At 34.6% G+C, this 20,596-nt stretch overlaps 1 protein-coding gene across 1 annotated transcript in view; it reads right to left on the bottom strand.

The window, feature by feature from the left end:
- The window catches only part of LOC132548201 (small G protein signaling modulator 1-like), a 77,179-nt gene that overhangs the window by 24,126 nt on the left and 32,457 nt on the right, over positions 1–20,596 (bottom strand). The window contains exons 5-9 of the mRNA XM_060212063.1: positions 6,866–6,997; positions 4,542–4,609; positions 4,136–4,296; positions 1,982–2,143; positions 1,630–1,760 (exon numbers count right to left, since the gene is read on the bottom strand). Coding sequence (XP_060068046.1) covers positions 1,630–1,760; positions 1,982–2,143; positions 4,136–4,296; positions 4,542–4,609; positions 6,866–6,997 — 654 coding nt within the window. The remainder of the gene's footprint in view (positions 1–1,629; positions 1,761–1,981; positions 2,144–4,135; positions 4,297–4,541; positions 4,610–6,865; positions 6,998–20,596) is intronic.

Raw genomic sequence — 20,596 nt, 5'->3', positions numbered from 1 at the left:
CCTAGTGTACTATCTAGCATCAAGCTGCATGTACAATGATGGGGACAAGACATCAACGGTTCTAACATTTACATAGAAATATTTTGGTGTGAATTCTAAAAACAGTTTTAATTAAAATAATTTACACATATCTTCATTTTGTAATATTTCCTCTGAATTACTTTAATAAATTTAAAATCTAATTTTTAAAACTTTATTGATGCATTATCTTAATACACGTAAAATTGAAGTATTTTCCTTCTATTACAGCATGAGAGTTTACCCTTGTGTAATAAAGACATCACCAAAATATCTAGCAAGATTCTACACGGCATGAATAGCTTCCTAGGAAATCACTTGTGGGCTGCAAACACATGACCAACAAAGGACAATAACTCCAATATATAACAATTTGAGGGAGCTCACTCCACAGGAAACTTACTGAACTTTGTGGTACACAGACTTAGTAAGTGTGTATTTATATAGAGAGATGCGGGTGGACTGACTGTAACAAAAGATACAACAAAAACAGAACAGAAACAATGAATGCTACAGAAATATTAAAAAGTTGAAAAAAGGGAAAATGTTACACGATAAAATCCAACATTCTTAGATCTATCTTCTAAGTATATTATCATTGTTAGCTACAGGTGACAGAAATGTCTAAAAGTTAAAAAAAGGGACAATGTTACATAATAAAATCTAACATTCTTAGATCTATCTAGTAAGTATAATATCATCATTAATCTACAGGTGACAGAAATGTCTAAAAGTTAAAAAAAAGGGACAATGTTAAACAATAAAATCCAACATTTTTAGATCTATCTACTATGCATATTATCATCATTAAGCTACAGGTGACAGATATGTCTATCCTTCACCCCTGCCCTTCCTCCTGGTTCCCTTTTTACCCGTCACCCATGCCCTTCCTCCTGGTTCCCTTTCTACCCTTAACCCCTGTCCTTCCTCCTGGTTCCCTTTCTACCCTTAACCCATGCCCTTCCTCCTGGTTCCCTTTCTACTCTTAACCCCTGCCCATCCTCCTGGTTCCTTTTCTACCCTTAACCCCTGCCCTTCCTCCTGGTTCCCTTTCTACCCTTAACCCCTGCCCTTCCTCCTGGTTCCTTTTCTCCTTAACCCCTGTCCTTCCTCCTGGTTCCCTTTCTACCCTTAAAACCTGCCCCCTCCTAGTTCCCTTCCTCCCCTTAACCCCTGCCCTTCCTCCTGATTCCCTTTCTACCCTTAACCCTTGCCCATCCTCCTGGTTCCTTTTCTACCCTTAACCCCTGCCCTTCCTCCTGGTTCCCTTTCTACTCTTAACCCCTGCCCTTCCTCCTGGTTCCCTTTCTACCCTTAACACCTGCCCTTCCTCCTGGTTCCCTTTCTACCTTTAACCCCTGCCCTTCCTCCTGGTTCCCTTTCTACTCTTAACCCCTGCCCTTCCTCCTGGTTCCCTTTCTACCCTTAACACCTGCCCTTCCTCCTGGTTCCCTTTCTACCTTTAACCCCTGCCCTTCCTCCTGGTTCCCTTTCTACTCTTAACCCCTGCCCTTCCTCCTGTTCCCTTCCTCAGTACGCACTATTTTTTGAACTTCTTTTCCCTCCCTACCTATTCCCAACCATATTTTTCTTCTCTTATTCTCTCCTTACCTCCTGTCTTTTTCATCACTTTCCTCCTCACAGCATCCATTCATTAGCTGGTTGGGTGTCCACATGATGGTTAGTCCCATGGCAGATTGGTGTAGAGACAGATAACCAGCTAATGCCTCCACATCTTCTTTCTGACCAATACAAAAATATTGAATACATTATGTTTTCTTGCAAATGCGTTGACATCCAGTGTCTATATTTTATGTTCTGGTTGCTAAAATAATACGTCAGCATGTTAATGTAAGCCCCAAGCTCTTTTGAAGCATGAAATGAGTTCACAAAGCAATTCTTCACATGTGAAGAGAATTTACAATGATCAGATAGACATGCACAAAATGTCAAACAGACTTACAGGCTGCACCAGGACATTGTTTTTTCCATACAGAAGTGTAGTTTTAGAGTTCTGATGGAGGCTCTCAACATAGTCTTTGGCAGATAGATGGAAACTCTTGGAGCTTTCCTCACTGCTGGAACTGGTGTTACGTCGGACCTGTAACACATCCAGGTTAGGTGTCTGTAACACAACATGTGAACATTACTTCTCTCCTACTTGGCAAATGTTATTTCTTTCAATTGGTGCGACAAAACAACCAAATGTTACTCCTCATACTTCAGGTGTAATACAATATGCACACGAAAATTCTAACACCCAAATGTTGCTTCTCACCCTTGGTCTAACACAACACCCAAATGTTACTTCTTACTCCTGGTCTAACACAACACCCAAATGTTACTTCTTACTCCTGGTCTAACACAACACCCAAATGTTACTTCTTACTCCTGGTGTAACACAACACCCAAATGTTACTTCTTACTCCTGGTGTAACACAACACCCAATTGTTACTTCTTACTCCTGGTGTAACACAACACCCAAATGTTACTTCTCATACTTGGTCTAACATAACTTGGAAATGTTACTTCTTATTATTAGTGTAACACAACAAGTAAGCCTGGGACATCAACAAAACAATCTGATTTTGAGTTGTTAGGTTAGGGTCAGCTTATTGCAAACCATAAGAACATATTTGTTAGCATTTTCCTGAATAGCAATAGAAATGAGTGGGCTTAATACCATGCATACCATTACTGGATAAATAGGGTGATGCTACTACCACTTAGGAAACTTACCAATACAAGTTTAATAAATTAGGCCTGTATCACTTGGCAGATCCCTTAAAGCTGATTCTAGGTTAGATACTTACCCTCTAGGATATCATCATTCTGTAACTTGTTCTGAAGAGCTATAGTGTCAATCTAGAGTAGCAATACCCTGCTTGTAGTTGTGATGGAGTAAGTTAATAATTTGTCAAAAATCTATTATCTTTGCAAGCTGCAAAGCTGGAATCCTTGGTGTTAAAAACAAGTTCAAACAAATTCTTGTTTATTTCTATACATTAAAACTTCTGTCAAAAGTGTCCATATGAACAGCTCTGACAGCCCCTGAAGATTTGATAATTTGAATTTTCCAACCCTTTTCCCAAAGAAGATATTGGCCAAATTTGAACATCGCTATTAATATTTCAGGAATGATGTCTATTGCTCTAGCAGAAGATTAATGATATTACTTTAGGAAACTTTATTATCCCTGTTGCCTCTTGTAAGCGTCAGACAAAGTATCATAAATTTCAAACTTAATGATCTTTAAAGTCAATTAAGACAATAGATATTAGAACAAGATGCCCACAGGCCTTAACAATCATCTGACTAAGAAGGTCTATATATGAAAGTGGCCAAAAAGGCCTGAGATAAATTGCGCAACTACTCTACAGCTTACATAGAAGACATTGCTGGTTCATTAAGACGTTTTCTGCAAACTTGAAATCATATTCTTTATAAATGCTACTACACAAATGCCATTACTCCAGACCTATTATTTGTTGAAAAAAATATCTCAACTCATTTGACCTAAGAGATTTTAGATATAGGTCAAGGTCAATTATTTGAATAAATTGGTAACCCTCTATCCACTTATGTTAAAGAACCAATATCAACTGCCTGGAACTTTTTATTAGTGAGAAGTCGTTTGAAGATTTAAACACACTTGACCCTGTGACCCTCAAAAAGAGAAAATGTCAATCACATGAACAAAATTGGTAACCCTTCAATCCAGCATGTTACAGGCCCAATATCAGCAACCAGGATCTTTTGGTTATTGAGAAGAAGTTGTTTAAACATTTTATTATATTGGACACCTGTGACCTTGAAAATAGATCAAAGTAATTCATTTTAATAAACTTTGTAGCCCTTCATCCAATTATGCTACAGGCCCAATATAATCACCCTGGGTCTTTCGTTTATTAAGTAGAGTCATTTGGATGGAAAATTTATGTGTAGCAGACAGTGCACAGAGCACAGCAACAGACAAAAAACAATGGCTAGAAGGCGACGACAGGAACCTTTCACTGAAGACTGCCAATGGAGCAATTTTTACAATAAGCCTGTTAGAAGGAGTTTGCTTTATACTGTGCAACATTTCAAATTTCTCCATAAACATATCCATCTGACCAATACCTGTAGTCCTGGACGTTTTGGTGAACCAGGTCCTGCTGTCAGGTGGTTTGTACTGGAGTGGATTCTATGTCTTTGAACAAGTTCATCAGCTGGAGGGTCTGTCCAGTAATGATCAAGGGTCTTCATTTTTGTGTAGTCCAACGCACATGGCCCAACTGTGCAAAATAATGAGTGACATAGGTAATACTAACTCCTCTACTTCAATATCTAAACGAATACAAATATCAATATATATACTTCTGGTTATTGTCAATCTTGGAGCAAATCTGTATGAGGAAAATTCTGCTATCATAATATACACCAGAGATAATAACCAGATATATAACATGTAAACATTGTTCTCTACAATCTTTCATTATGATCTGTATCATTAAGGTGAATGTAACTGATTTTAACATACCCAGTAAAGAAGCAAATATTGGTCCATCCACCGGGTCTGAAATAAGGGCATCTTCCTCATAATATTTACTGAAAATAAATTTTAAAAAATCCATTATTAATCAAGAATAAATAACAACCTTCAAGTATCTAATACTCACATTTATATAACACTCATATTTATATAACACACATATTCATATAATACTCATATTCATATTACACTCATATTTATATACACACACATATTTATATATATAACACTCATATTTATATAACACTCATATTTATATAACACTCATATTCATACAATATAATACTCATATTCATATAACACTCATATTCATACAATATATAATACTCATATTCATATAGTACTCATATTCATACAATACTCATATTCATACAATACTCATATTCATACAATACTCATATTTATATAATACTCATATTCATATAATACTCATATTCATATAGTATATTTATATAATACTCATATTTATATAATACATACATATACTCATATACAATACATACAATACTCATATTTATATAATACTCATATTCATATAATACTATAATACATATTTATATAATACTCATATTCATATAATACTCATATTCATTTAACACTCATATTTATATAATATAATACTCATATAACACTCATATTTATATAATACTCATATTCATATAGTACTCATATTCATATAATACTCACATCAGTAACATATTTGCATAAGTAATGATATTAACATCAGTAATATGATACTCAAACTTGTAATGATATTTGAGGACAAAAATAATAATTCTCCAGTCTGCATGATAATCTCCATGATAATCTCCATGATAATCTGCATGATAATCTGCATGATAATCTCCATGATAATCTACATGATAATCTCCATGATAATCTGCATGATAATCTCCATGATAAACTCCATGATAATCTGCATGATAATCTGCATGATAATCTGCATGATAATCTGCATGATAATCTCCATGATAATTTCCATGATAATCTGCATGATAATCTCCATGATAATCTGCATGATAATCTGCATGATAATCTCCATGATAATCTGCATGATAATCTCCATGATAATCTGCATGATAATCTGCATGATAATCTGCATGATAATCTGCATGATAATCTCCATGATAATCTGCATGATAATCTGCATGATAATCTCCATGATAATCTGCATGATAATCTGCATGATAATCTCCATGATAATCTGCATGATAATCTGCATGATAATCTGCATGATAATCTGCATGATAATCTGCATGATAATCTGCATGATAATCTGCATGATAATCTCCATGATAATCTGCATGATAATCTGCATGATAATCTCCATGATAATCTGCATGATAATCTGCATGATAATCTCCATGATAATCTCCATGATAATTTCCATGATAATCTGCATGATAATCTCCATGACATATTTCAAAATGGTTGCATATCTATGACAATACTTTAATCACTATATTTAAGAAGATGTTTATCTTTAGCACAAAAACTGTTTTACCAGATTATAATGACCAATAACGGACAGAATGAATGAAACATCAGCTGTTTCTCAGACCAGTTGCAGAATAAGAGTGCTATCTATTCTGTCCATTAAAAGAGACAAAGCTTGTTTTGGTTATGAAGAAATAACAAAGATAGTTTCCAATTTCATTTATTTAAATTATGAATATTCGCCATCAACATGGCAACAACATAGTTTATGAAAATATTTCAAAAAAATATCTTAGATTTACAAAGAGCTCATATTGTTCACAATAATATAGGAGCCAAATGCCATCCCATGCTGTGAAACTGACATTGTAAACTAAGTTGCAACATCACACTAATATTACCAGTTACAGTCATGCATAAAATACAAGGAAACAAAAAAAAAACTTTTAACAATTGAGAACAGCTTGATAAGATAGATTTGTATGCTTTACCAAGTCTAGACTAAAGCTGCCTAAGTATGGAATGGAAATGTGTTCCGACAATTTGATAGTTGACTTTACACTTTGGTCCATTTACCAAATAGTGAACTGTCATCAAGACTCGTTTTTAATTGCTATCTGTATACAAGATAAACATATTAAATATTTCTTTACCAAACTAATGAATCTCATTCTGAATATTGAATAACTTCATATTTCCATCTGCATGATAATCCCATCTGTAATAATATTTGCATATCCATGAAGATACTTGAATCATTACAATATTAACATCTACGAGAAAGTCCAGTATGTAATTGATATGTATAAATATTTACATATGTATAATTCTAACTTTGAGACATACATACAGTGTTTACTTAGTAATCAATTTACCTGTTATTCTGTACTAGATAGTCAAGTATTTTTGCCAGCTGTTTTTCAAAAATCGCCAGTCTGATCCAGAGGTAGCGTGGATTGTACTGGGATGGCTTTTTGGTCTGGTTTTTGTTACTGTCCACACTTTTTCTGTAACATACAAAACAAAGAACAATTCAACTTGAGTCTAGTTTTTCTGTCATCAATTTGTAGCAGACATATTTCTTCACACATCCAATTTATGTCATCATGAATGATAGCTTGATATGTTTGGTGAATCATAATCAGTAACTCTGTCAATCACCATCTCTATCCTGAAATGACTCCTGGGCATCAATACATTACTTTTTACTCAAAGTCAGGGGGTGGGCTTATTACATGACAATCCAATATATTACTAATTACAGGGCAATTCAACATCTTACACCTGACTCAATGTCAGGGGTGGGCTTATTACAGGATAATCCAATATATTACTAATTACAGGGCAATTCAACATCTTACACCTGACTCAATGTCAGGGGTGGGCTTATTACAGGATAATCCAATATATTACTAATTACAGGGCAATTCAACATCTTACATCTGACTCAATGTCAGGGGTGGGCTTATTACAGGATAATCCAATATATTACTAATTACAGGGCAATTCAACATCTTACATCTGACTCAAAGTCAGGGGGTGGGCTTATTACAGGATAATCCAATATATTACTAATTACAGGGCAATTCAACATCTTACATCTGACTCAATGTCAGGGGTGGGCTTATTACAGGATAATCCAATATATTACTAATTACAGGGCAATTCAACATCTTACATCTGACTCAAAGTCAGGGGGTGGGCTTATTACAGGATAATCCAATATATTACTAATTACAGGGCAATTCAACATCTTACACCTGACTCAATGTCAGGGGTGGGCTTATTACAGGATAATCCAATATATTACTAATTACAGGGCAATTCAACATCTTACATCTGACTCAAAGTCAGGGGTGGGCTTATTACAGGATAATCCAATATATTACTAATTACAGGGCAATTCAACATCTTACATCTGACTCAAAGTCAGGGGGTGGGCTTATTACAGGATAATCCAATATATTACTAATTACAGGGCAATTCAACATCTTACATCTGACTCAAAGTCAGGGGGTGGGCTTATTACAGGATAATCCAATATATTACTAATTACAGGGCAATTCAACATCTTACACCTGACTCAATGTCAGGGGTGGGCTTATTACAGGATAATCCAATATATTACTAATTACAGGGCAATTCAACATCTTACATCTGACTCAAAGTCAGGTGGTGGGCTTATTACAGGGCATTTTAATACATTACATTTTACCCAATGTAAGAAGGTAGGCATGTCAAAGGACAACCAGCCAGAGTGTATTATTACAAGGCATGGACTTATTGCCAAATAAATATTCTAGCCTTTAAATTGCATGTAACTACATTTTTTTTCGAGACAACTAACAGCACAGATTAGTGTTACTGTGTTTGTACAAAAACATCTCTCAATAAGTGGAAGGAGTTACTGTGTTTGTACAACATCAACTCTCAATAAGTGGAAGGAGTTACTGTGTTTGTAAAACATCATCTCTCAATAAGCAGAAAGGAGTTACTGTGTTTGTACAACATCATCTCTCAATAAGTGGAAGGAGTTACTGTGTTTGTACAACATCATCTCTCAATAAGCAGAAAGGAGATACTGTGTTTGTACAACATCATCTCTCAATAAGCAGAAACGAGATACTGTGTTTGTATAACATCATCTCTCAATAAGTGGAAGGAGATACTGTGTTTGTAAAACATCATCTCTCAATAAGTGGAAGGAGATACTGTGTTTGTACAACAACATCATCTCTCAATAAGTGGAAGGAGATACTGTGTTTGTACCACATCATCTCTCAATAAGTGGAAGGAGATACTGTGTTTGTACAACAACATCATCTCTCAATAAGTGGAAGGAGATACTGTGTTTGTACCACATCATCTCTCAATAAGTGGAAGGAGATACTGTGTTTGTACAACATCAACTCTTATTGAGTGGTAGATCTCTAGGGGTCATATAAAAATTGTCTGATGATGTGTCAATGCAAACAAAAGTATTGTTAACAGTGTGAGAACACATCAACAACAATCAGAATACTGCTGTGGGTGTTTTATATCTTCATTTAATTGTTATTCAACTAAGGATGAGAAAATGACAGATGGTAAAATACGAGTTAATGAAACATTTTTTAAAATAGAAGGCAAATTAAGCTGAAAGGATCAGACCTTTGCAAAATTTACCCTTTCAGGTTTAAGAACAGGATAACTTTTGTTTAAACAAGATACAATGGATTAAGGGGTACCCTAACCTGTCTGGCAGGAGATTCATTTGCAGGTTTAGATATTTTAATTATCAAAATTCATTCACAGCTGTGAAATGTGTATTAATACAGAAGAACAGCTGATCTACTACAGTCATATTTCTGTTATGATATATATGATAACAAGACAGCCCTACACTTCTATTTTAAGATTCTATTTTAGGATGTGTTTTAGAGGAAAGAAATACAGAAACCAAGAATAGATTGCTTCCAATGAGAGTTTATTTAGTTGTTATAATGAATCTGTCACAAGCTTCCTTTTACACCTGATTTATGATACACGTAAAAGCTTTGAATACTTCATTTATGGAAGATTTATTTTGATGCAACATAAGGAAATTGTGGGAGAAAACGAGACCAGTTGTAAATAAAGTCAGTGGTAGTGTGCCCTTGGGAGGCAGTCATGATTTCTAAAACTGTTCCAGAAATAACCCAGCATCTGCGTCTTCTACCACGCATGGCTTAGATTTCATACAAAAATAACTCCTGTCACCATGATTTACCAAGTGATCAGTACCTGGCATAATCAGTTATCAGTTTTCATTAAAACCTCCTATTGTGTTAACCATTGAATTTTACCTTGGCATAGTCATTCCGATTGCTTCACTCAGATACATGTCAAGGATGATTCAAATTAGAGAGTGTATAATAATAAAACATAATGAAAAAAAAAAATCTCAGTGGGATCCTGGTGCAAACCAATGTGCGATCTTTGTTAGGTTTTAAGTTTGATTTTTTCCCTTCTATTCCCTTTATTCCAGCACATCTGAGATAAGAATTCATACCCTGCCAGTGCCAACTACAGACTATCCTGTTTTTCAAGTCATTAACACTGAACATGCGCAGCTGGGGACCTGGGAGAATATCAGACCAAATCAGTCTTGTACTTTTTGAAAACTAGCAATACTAAATGTATGATGGCTAACTGTCAGCCAGTTTGTTTTTCTTATACATCCAAAAATCAAACAGGCAAAACTGAGGTCCAAGAGGAACCTATATATGAAATGAGAGAGAGATCCAACTAGTTATTCTCAAGAAAAAATGATAACAAGAATTGGAAGGAAGGATGACAGACATAGGGTGATTTAAATACAGCATGTGGGCTAAAAACCCAAGACGGCCATCTGTTGACTATTTTGTCTTATTGATCAGTCAAGAAAATGGACTGTGCACAACAAATAATTGGTGAGCTAAAAATGGGGGTCATCATTTTGCAACAAAAATAAATTCGACATTTCATCAAAATACTGCAAAAGCATCACATAACATTGACAGGAATCCATCAGGGAGAGGAATCCAGAACCGTTATTACTGACACATAATAACTTTGTTCCGTCATCATACATTTTACACTTTCGTGCTTATAGAGCATCTAAGAAATTGAGATCCCGCCAACATCACCCTGGATCTAACAGACTGGAAGAGATTGTAATGAGTTACCATGGTGATAACAACTCTAGGCTGATTTCCTGTTTACTCTCTTTCTACATGCATGCCATTTCCCGTTGTCTCGTTGACTGTGCACATGTAAATCCATGTGATTATACAGTTTTAAACTTAAGTCAAAATGTTTCTAAACTAATATACTGTACTTATCATAGGATTTTTATGGGAAAAAAAATAAATAAAAAAAATCCAAAAAACCCCCAAGAGTTCATTTGATATATGTTCAGATAAAAAGTAAACACACATGAAATATATCCAATGAATATTAAATGTTGCATCATATCCACTGACTTACGTCCTACTAGTCTCATCACATTATCCCTACATTTTCTGTCACTCAAATTTGAACTTTTTGTACCAAAAGTAAAACCTTAGTTATATGGAAAATAATTCTCAGTGGTACAATATCACTTCGTAGAAATATTGAACTTGTCAGTTCAATAGTGCAGTTGGCTTATGAAAGAATTCCAAGGAAGAGAGTTTCCACAGCCTTGAGTGTGTTAAAGCCTCTCCTTCACAGTCTCATGCTTATGGTCATCTGAGTGAGATTGAAACTGACAGTATCAGAGTGGTGGTGTAAGAAGGACAGCAGCATTTGTCTACAGTTACAGACAGTTGTCAGTGGTGCCAGAAAAAAGCAATATCCATTCTAGAACCAAGAGAAGCTTTAATGTCAAATTGCTATAGGGAGATTGACCCGCAATGATCATCTCCTTTGGTACATACAACAGAAATCAATTTCTGATGCTTACAGCAGAAGATATGTAAATGTATATAAGCAGGTTGATGATAAATTTTACAGAATTGAACATTAACCATTTCATTCCTGAAGAAATTTATTTTTACTAGTGGATGTTCAGGTAGCACAAAGTTTTTATTTTCACGTCATCTGTGAAAAATATGGGGTCACGTGTCTTAACATGTGCCTTTTTACCAAGTACTCTGAAGACACCGACCTTTAATAACCTAACAAAAACAAAAACAAAAAAATAAATAACATAGCTTAAGTATTATGGCAGGTTGACCTTTCAGAGCAATGCTGCATTTTTTAGTTTAGTATGAGCCAGACTGAAGAACCAGTTAGTAAACAATGCTCAAAACAAAAAAATAAATAACATAGCTTAAGTATTATGGCAGGTTGACCTTTCAGAGCAATGCTGCATTTTTTAGTTTAGTATGAGCCAGACTGAAGAACCAGTTAGTAAACAATGCTCAAAACAAAAAAATAAATAACATAGCTTAAGTATTATGGCAGGTTGACCTTTCAGAGCAATGCTGCATTTTTTAGTTTAGTATGAGCCAGACTGAAGAACCAGTTAGTAAACAATGCTCAAAACAAACAAATAAATAACATAGCTTAAGTATTATGGCAGGTTGACCTTTCAGAGCAATGCTGCATTTTTTAGTTTAGTATGAGCCAGACTGAAGAACCAGTTAGTAAACAATGCTCAAAACAAAAAAATAAATAACATAGCTTAAGTATTATGGCAGGTTGACCTTTCAGAGCAATGCTGCATTTTTTAGTTTAGTATGAGCCAGACTGAAGAACCAGTTAGTAAACAATGCTCAAAACAAAAAAATAAATAACATAGCTTAAGTATTATGGCAGGTTGACCTTTCAGAGCAATGCTGCATTTTTTAGTTTAGTATGAGCCAGACTGAAGAACCAGTTAGTAAACAATGCTCAAAACAAACAAATAAATAACATAGCTTAAGTATTATGGCAGGTTGACCTTTCAGAGCAATGCTGCATTTTTTAGTTTAGTATGAGCCAGACTGAAGAACCAGTTAGTAAACAATGCTCAAAACGAAAAAATAAATAACATAGCTTAAGTATTATGGCAGGTTGACCTTTCAGAGCAATGCTGCATTTTTTAGTTTAGTATGAGCCAGACTGAAGAACCAGTTAGTAAACAATGCTCAAAACAAAAAATTAAATAACATAGCTTAAGTATTATGGCAGGTTGACCTTTCAGAGCAATGCTGCATTTTTTAGTTTAGTATGAGCCAGACTGAAGAACCAGTTAGTAAACAATGCTCAAAACAAAAAATTAAATAACATAGCTTAAGTATTATGGCAGGTTGACCTTTCAGAGCAACACTGCATTTTTCAGTTTAGTATGAGCCAGACTGAAGAACCAGTTAGTAAACAATGCTCAAAACAAAAAATTAAATAACATAGCTTAAGTATTATGGCAGGTTGACCTTTCAGAGCAATGCTGCATTTTTTAGTTTAGTATGAGCCAGACTGAAGAACCAGTTAGTAAACAATGCTCAAAACGAAAAATTAAATAACATAGCTTAAGTATTATGGCAGGTTGACCTTTCAGAGCAACACTGCATTTTTCAGTTTAGTATGAGCCAGACTGAAGAATCAGTTAGTAAACAATGCTCAAATAGCTGATTTCACAGGAACTTCCATTTCAATATAATGAGATTTTTGAAAAGAATGAAAGAAAACATGATACTGTTGAAGTCACCATTCAACCGATGGAATCACAATTCTTTGAGAGCAGATTCATAATACAACTTATGTATTATATCTTGTTAGGGTGGTTGGGTGGTAGGGTGGTGATTCATTTGCAATTGTAAGTAGATGTTCAAGGTTTGATTCCCCGAACCCATGTGAAAAATTATTGGGATACCAGGCCAGCTACATGGGTTTTCCATCCCAGTACTCTGGTTTCCGCCAAAAGACTGGCCAATGGCATATTTCTGTGAGGTCAACAAGAGTGGTATATAAAAAATGAACATTTTTACAGCTGTTATAAAATAGGTTTATATTTTATGTAATTACTCTGATGACACCTATATTTATAACAGATCATTAACTGGGTAATTCACTTGTACAGAGATGTAGGAATCAGAAGGCGTTTCTTCTCCGGCAATAGACTTTTAGAATTAATGTATCTAATAGTTAAAATTCCACAAGTAAACCTTATTTAATCCAAATCAACTTATCATTTTTTGTTGACTGGTGGGTTGTGTGTACTCTTGGCTATCTTATGGTACATGTACTCAAATGCCATCAATAAATTGTGCTGATAAACCCGCAATCACATATATCAGGAAGCCAAAAGAATTGACAATGAAACCTTAAATAGTTGCGATTTTCTCCACAGGGGAATCTTAGGGTCACAAGCCAATTATCTACATAATGGCTGTACGGTCCCTTTAGGCCACTGACAGCTACATTCCATGGCTATATGAAAACCACTATAACTCTCCTCCACACTCCTTCCTAACTTTGTCAAAGCCTTTCCTCTTGGGATTATATTTCTTTCAGTTTGTATAGATGAGAAGTGAGGTCTGGGACCATAACGGGTTGAGTTTAACAGAAAGACTCCATTAAAAGTGATAGTAGAACACAAGTGTGGGTGTACATGTACAAAAGGCTAGACCTGTAAGCATTCACCTATCAAGAACAATTACACTACTTCAGGAACAAGGTACGTCCATAAAAAATGTACAAGTCAAATATAACAAAAGGTCTAATTGGCCTGTTTCACATAGCTGTTATTGAATGTTGTTTGTAATTACATCACTCATGAGTGAAACTTGTTTGTAGTTATGTATCTCATATGTGAAAATTATCCCAACATATTACACTGTTATTTCGGAACAATTTCTTCAGGTTGGTAATGTCAATAAAATGGAATTCTTTATAACACAGCCAACAGAAGATTTGGGTGTGACATTTAGATGACAACACTGTCACCTTACAGATCATTCCACACAACAAAATCACATCATTGACTGGCAATATCCAAAAATAGTTGATCGGGAAAACACTCCTTTCAGGCCAGACTGCTTTTCAAGACCAACTATATATGCCGTAATGGGCCATTATACTAACCAAGGATGAAGAGGGCCAGAGACTTTTGCACATCTTTGACCAATGTGTAGCAGAATCGACCGGTGGAGTGCTACCATCCTGTGTCATTTTTTTTCTAGAATCTTTATACATCTCACCACACCATTTTCTACCTTAGTGTACATAGGATTAAAGTACAGCTGGAAAAAGTCCATCGATTCTGTACCGTCTTGTACAATCCATGTTTCAATGGTAATACACTTCATTCTGATGACATGTCTAATGAAGGGGAAGTGTTGTCATTGAAATGTCACACTTAAATCTTCTACTGGTTGTGTTATTAGAATTTATATCACATCTTATACTGTCTGCAATTGTATCTCGTCTGTGAAAATTATTCAATTATATTTTATAAAACTGAATTAATCTCAAGCATCCATCTAGTTGAAAACATTCACGACTGTATATTCTGGTTAAAACTTATTGTTACATTAGAGCCCATGTTCCTATGCTTCTGTTACTTTCCCCCAGAAAACAGTGTGTTTTATCATAATCGTGAAATTGATCTTTTCCAGGATCTTGAATGTTCTATAAGTCGATATAAAAGAAACGGAAATACGTACGTCACTGGCGACCTTAATGCTCGTACAGGCACGAGGCCCGATTACATAGCTAGCGATGGTCTAAACAGGTCGCGAAAGGGAAAAATTTTTGAATATGATATTGATGTAGAAACCCATGAGCGTAGGAATATCGACAAAAATGTAAATAATTACAGAAGGAAACTTTTCACTTTATGTAAATCAACCGGCATGCGCATTGTTAACGGGCGTCATTTTGGTGACAAAGAAGGAAATTTTACTTTTTATAGAAATAACGGTACAAGTCATTTTGATTATTTACATGTAGATTCTGAATATTTTTCATGTGTGCAAACTTTTTTGTCTGGTGTGTTTAATATGTTGTCTTATCATTCACCATTATCTTTTACTCTTGAATGTTAATTGTGTTGATAAGCCATGCACAGGGAAACCGTGTACAAATGTAAGATGGAATCTGGAAAATACAGATGAAATATCTAATGGTCTGAATACTGTATTAGAAAACCTTATGGATGCCTGTAACATACCTTTTAATACTAAAGAAGATGTTGATAAACCCATCACCAATTTTTGTGACATTCTGCATGAAGTAGTTTTACCAAATTGCGATGTGAAAAAGGTGACAGATAATTTTATTCATAATACATCCAAGAATAAAAACAAAATAGATGACAAACCATGGTTCTCTGAACAGTGTAAGTGTAGATATATAGATTACCAAAAAGCTTTGTCTGATCTTAATAAATATCAGTCTGTTGAAAATCACTATTCTCATCAGAAAAAATCTTTGTATCAGAAACTAGAATCGAGATTAAAAAGGTTTTAAGGAGGGCTGTTCAACAGTAGATGCAATATTTGAACTCCAGTCATTGATCAATAAAACTTAAAAAAATAAACGAAGATTATATTGCTGTTTTGTAGACTAAAAAAAGCCTTTGATCTCATCGAAAGAACTAGTCTATGGAGTAAGCTAATAAAACAAGAAATTCAAGGGAAGTTATTACATATCGTAAAATCATTGTGTGATAATGTCAAATCTTTTGTCAAATATCAAGGTCATATTGTGAAATCAATTTCATTAACCAAAATTGTCCATCTATTGAGTTAGATATGATATCTATATTTTTATTGATGTATGCTGATGATTCGGTTTTCATAGCTGAACAACCAAGCGGGTTGCAATCAATGCTAGATGCACTGCTTATTTATAATGATAAATGGAAACTTAAATTTAATGTACTTAAACAAAAATAGTAATTTTTCGAAATGGTGGGCACATTAAAGATGATGAAAAAAGGTTTTACAACGATGTTGAAATTGAAGTTGTGAACAAATTTAACTATCTGGGTATGCTTTTCAATTTTAATGGTAAATTTAACAATACGCAGCAACATGCTGCGGAAAAGGGGAGAAAATCAAATTTTAGAGCGATAAACAAAATGAAAAATCATAACTTTAATGTTGAAACGTTATGCTCAGTTTTTGATACTTATAATAGTGGTGTATTAACATATGCAATTGAAGTTTGGGGATTCCATAAAGCTACTGATGTACACTCACATTTTTGTAAAAAGATTCTGGTGTTGCGAAAAGTACATAACATGATTTAGTTTATTTTGAATTAGGTAGATTGCCAATGTATATTGTCAGAAAATTGAAAATAATGAAATACTGGACTAAAATCAAAGATACAGAATTGTGTGTTGAAAGTATGCTATGGACAAAGATTATCAGATAACGATGAGTCGATTGTAGATATAAAGTTAGAACTATATAAATTAGGATTAGGGTACTTATGGAACAGCAGTCTTGACAGAAAACTAGTATACAAGTTAAATGACAGTAAGTTTCAGATGATTTAGTTGTATGTTACCTGTATGATATTACACCAGGTGTGTTCGGTGATACTGATTAAGATGTCTGGTGATTTAGATGTATGTTACCTGTATGATATCACACCAGGTGTGTTCGGTGATACTGATTAAGATGTCTGGTGATTTAGATGTATGTTACCTGTATGATATCACACCAGGTGTGTTCGGTGATACTGATTAAGATGTCTGGTGATTTAGATGTATGTTACCTGTATGATATCACACCAGGTGTGTTCGGTGATACTGATTAAGATGTCTGGTGATTTAGATGTATGTTACCTGTATGATATCACACCAGGTGTGTTCGGTGATACTGATTAAGATGTCTGGTGATTTAGATGTATGTTACCTGTATGATATCACACCAGGTGTGTTCGGTGATACTGATTAAGATGTCTGGTGATTTAGATGTATGTTACCTGTATGATATCACACCAGGTATGTTCGATGATACTTATTGGTCATTTTATAGTGCTATCACACTGAAGCACACTATTAAATAACCTTAGCAGGACACCCAGCATACCGTTCCTGCCAAGAGCGAGCAGCATGTAACGTTAAACAGGGAGCAGTAATTAGCATTGTATAGGCTTAATATCTCGGTTATGGGTCAGAACAGGGGTGAACACTCAACTAGAGACCAAATATGAGGCAATATCAAGGGAAACAGAAAAGATGAGAAAGAAAAGAAAAAAACAACACACATCAGTGTATAGTACCATTCAGTTAAGGAATTCATGGAATATGTTGCTATGGCCTCATAGATTCATGGATGCTAAAATAAATATTTCTGATATTCCTGATATTAACAAATCAATAGTGAATATTCAGTAACGATGACTTGTGGAGACAGTATCAGTGATTAATTTACTCAGGTAAGTCAGGTGGGACACATACTCATTATGTTTCTCATTACCACATGCATGAAAACCAGTTGTTTTTTTTCTTCATGAAATATCTGAAGACTACAGCTGCCATGTTTAGAACATTATATATATATATATTAGTCATACTGATTGCATCTAAAAGGCTTTTGAAACTTTTAAAAAAATAAAACCATACATGATATATTGTAACTAATTAACTATATTCCTTTTGGGTCTGTAGAACAGAATGGTATTATGAGAACAGTTGATTGAACACTCGAGAGTCATTAGCCTAATAGACAGCACAGGGAATGGTACTTCAAATGTTTCTGGGGCACATTAATTTTAAATATATTACACCATTAAAGCAACTTGAAACAAAAGTCTTATCCTCCATGCTTATATGACTATTTTCACAATTCCATTCTAAGTTATAAGAGCTATGCTCGTCTGTGTATGTTATAAATATACCAATATACTTGTAACAATAGACACCAAACAGTTAACACCAAAAGTGTGTTTTTTTGTTTGTTGCATGTATCACCTGTGAACAGCCAATTTTGAAGCTGGGTCTCCAGGTACAAGGTGGTGGCTAATTCACTGAACAAAATAAGATAGGCCCATCGCAATCCGTCAAGAGCAATTAGGGTATTTCAGTGTCTTGCCCAAGGATACAACCACCTCATTTTGTTTTTCTGATCAGTCCCAAAATGAGATGAGCACAACTAGGGACCAAAATGAACCTATACATGAAATGTGAGAAAGATCTATACAGTAGTTCTCAAGAAATGTCGGTAACAAACTGGCAAAGTCAAAATCCAAGATGGCCGCCTTTCGGCCATTTTGTTTTAATGATCAGTCCCAAAATCACACAGGCACAACTAGGGACCAAGGGAAACCTATACATGCTATTTGAGAAAGATCCACCCAGTTCTTCTCAACAAATAGCGATAACAAAAATTGTTTACAGACGGACGGATGGCAGACCATGGATGCAGGGTGAACTGAGTAGCCCACATCTGATGATGGTGGGCTAATAATTTGAAACAAATCCTAAATGTTAAAATCACAATATGCTGTATGTAGTGTGCATTTCAGCAATGATCAGCTGTGGACCAAACAAGACTTGTTAACCTGTTTTTTCATTCTACTACCTGTTCAGAAGTCAGGGAAAGTTCTTCAATATTTAAAATAAAATTTGGTGCTAGCAGTGGGAACTGAAGTATATGGATCTTTACAGAAACATGTAGCTGATGAGTTTGCAACATTAATGGGACCATAACAGACACTGAAGAAAAATGCTTCTCTTGTAATAACGGTAAGGCTGGAACGCTTGGGAGTCATCAGAAGCAAAGACTGACAGATTACACTGATCATTTCCCAATGCACTTCTGTACAAATCAAATTTGGATACCCTGTAATATGTTCCTTTTAGAACAACAAATATGACAGTCAGACATGGAGGATGCATAGTGCACAACCTTATTACAAGAACTACAGGAGTGGCTTTCTATCTAACTAAACACTGTTATAATATGTATACTGAATTATTCCCGGTAAAATTCTGTTACAATCCTGTGTGGACACATTAATGTTCACTATAGATATAATTATTGGGGCCAGCAGAAAATCAGTAGAAACATTGTTATGGTTATAAGAGCTAGTCAGATGATAAATATGTGGTTTTATATTTTTTTCTTCTTTCCATTAAAATAGAATCAATAAATTCAGGATTGTTTTAGTTTTATACTGTATTTGGAAACAGGTTTTCCATTTTCTAAACCTTTTATTGAAATTTACGGGGAATTTCTATAGCAGAAGTCAAACTATGACCAAATATACTATAATTATTTTTACTCTTTTATAAAATGTGTTCAAGAATTTGACAGTAATTTCCTCTTTATTTTATACAGCATGAAATTCTCCCTACGTTAGGATGTTGATGTTCCAGACCTTTCATTCAAAAACCCTCAACAACCTTAATAACATCATTTCATTATCATATAAAATCGGGTTTACTTTACGATATCAAAATGTTACATTATTTACATACACCCAAAAACTGAGTAATCATACATTTAGTGCTATTAATTTTGACCAAACCAGAGACTCTGATCTAAAAAACTCAAATACAACATACTACATATCTGGTATCATTAATTCATTAATTCTGCAAATGTCTTATTTCAAGACATATTAGAGAGACTGATGTTTTCAAATGGTGACTAACTTAACACAATATGTCTAGACCTGATCAATTTCCTTTGATCAAATTATCAATAAGCCACATATCTCCCATTCTACAAATATATCTTAATCACAGACATTCCCTATATGCAGACTTCTGAAAAATACATATTGTTCTGCATGTACCAGAATTTCTCAGAAGTATGTGTCAGCTTATCAAGTTATCTCCAGTATCCAACAGACAGACCTATTTCAGGAATATTTTTCACTATATAATAACATAAGAACAATCATGTTAAGATCATTCAGTCAAAACTGAATGAATATGAAATAAAAATCACCTTGAACTACACCGTCTTGGCATATTGCATGAATGGCACAGACAGATGAGGCATCACAAAGATATTTGGAAATGTATATAGCTGTGGACAATACTGCCAATGTTTTCTCAGTTTTGTTACATGTGTAATTAAATTGTCTTGTTTATTCCAGGTTATAATCTCTTCAAGGTCTCCATCCTCCATTCCCCAAACAGACAAGGTGACAGAATTTCCAAGCTGGAGTATAATCAA

This window comes from Ylistrum balloti, unplaced genomic scaffold (genome assembly GCF_031769215.1).
Source record: "Ylistrum balloti isolate Yb309-2 unplaced genomic scaffold, AGI_CSIRO_Ybal_v1 Utg369562, whole genome shotgun sequence".
NCBI classification, from domain to species: Eukaryota; Metazoa; Mollusca; class Bivalvia; order Pectinida; family Pectinidae; genus Ylistrum; species Ylistrum balloti.
The sequence above is the reverse complement of the archived record's forward strand: the minus strand, read 5'-3'. Positions and strand labels throughout refer to the sequence as shown.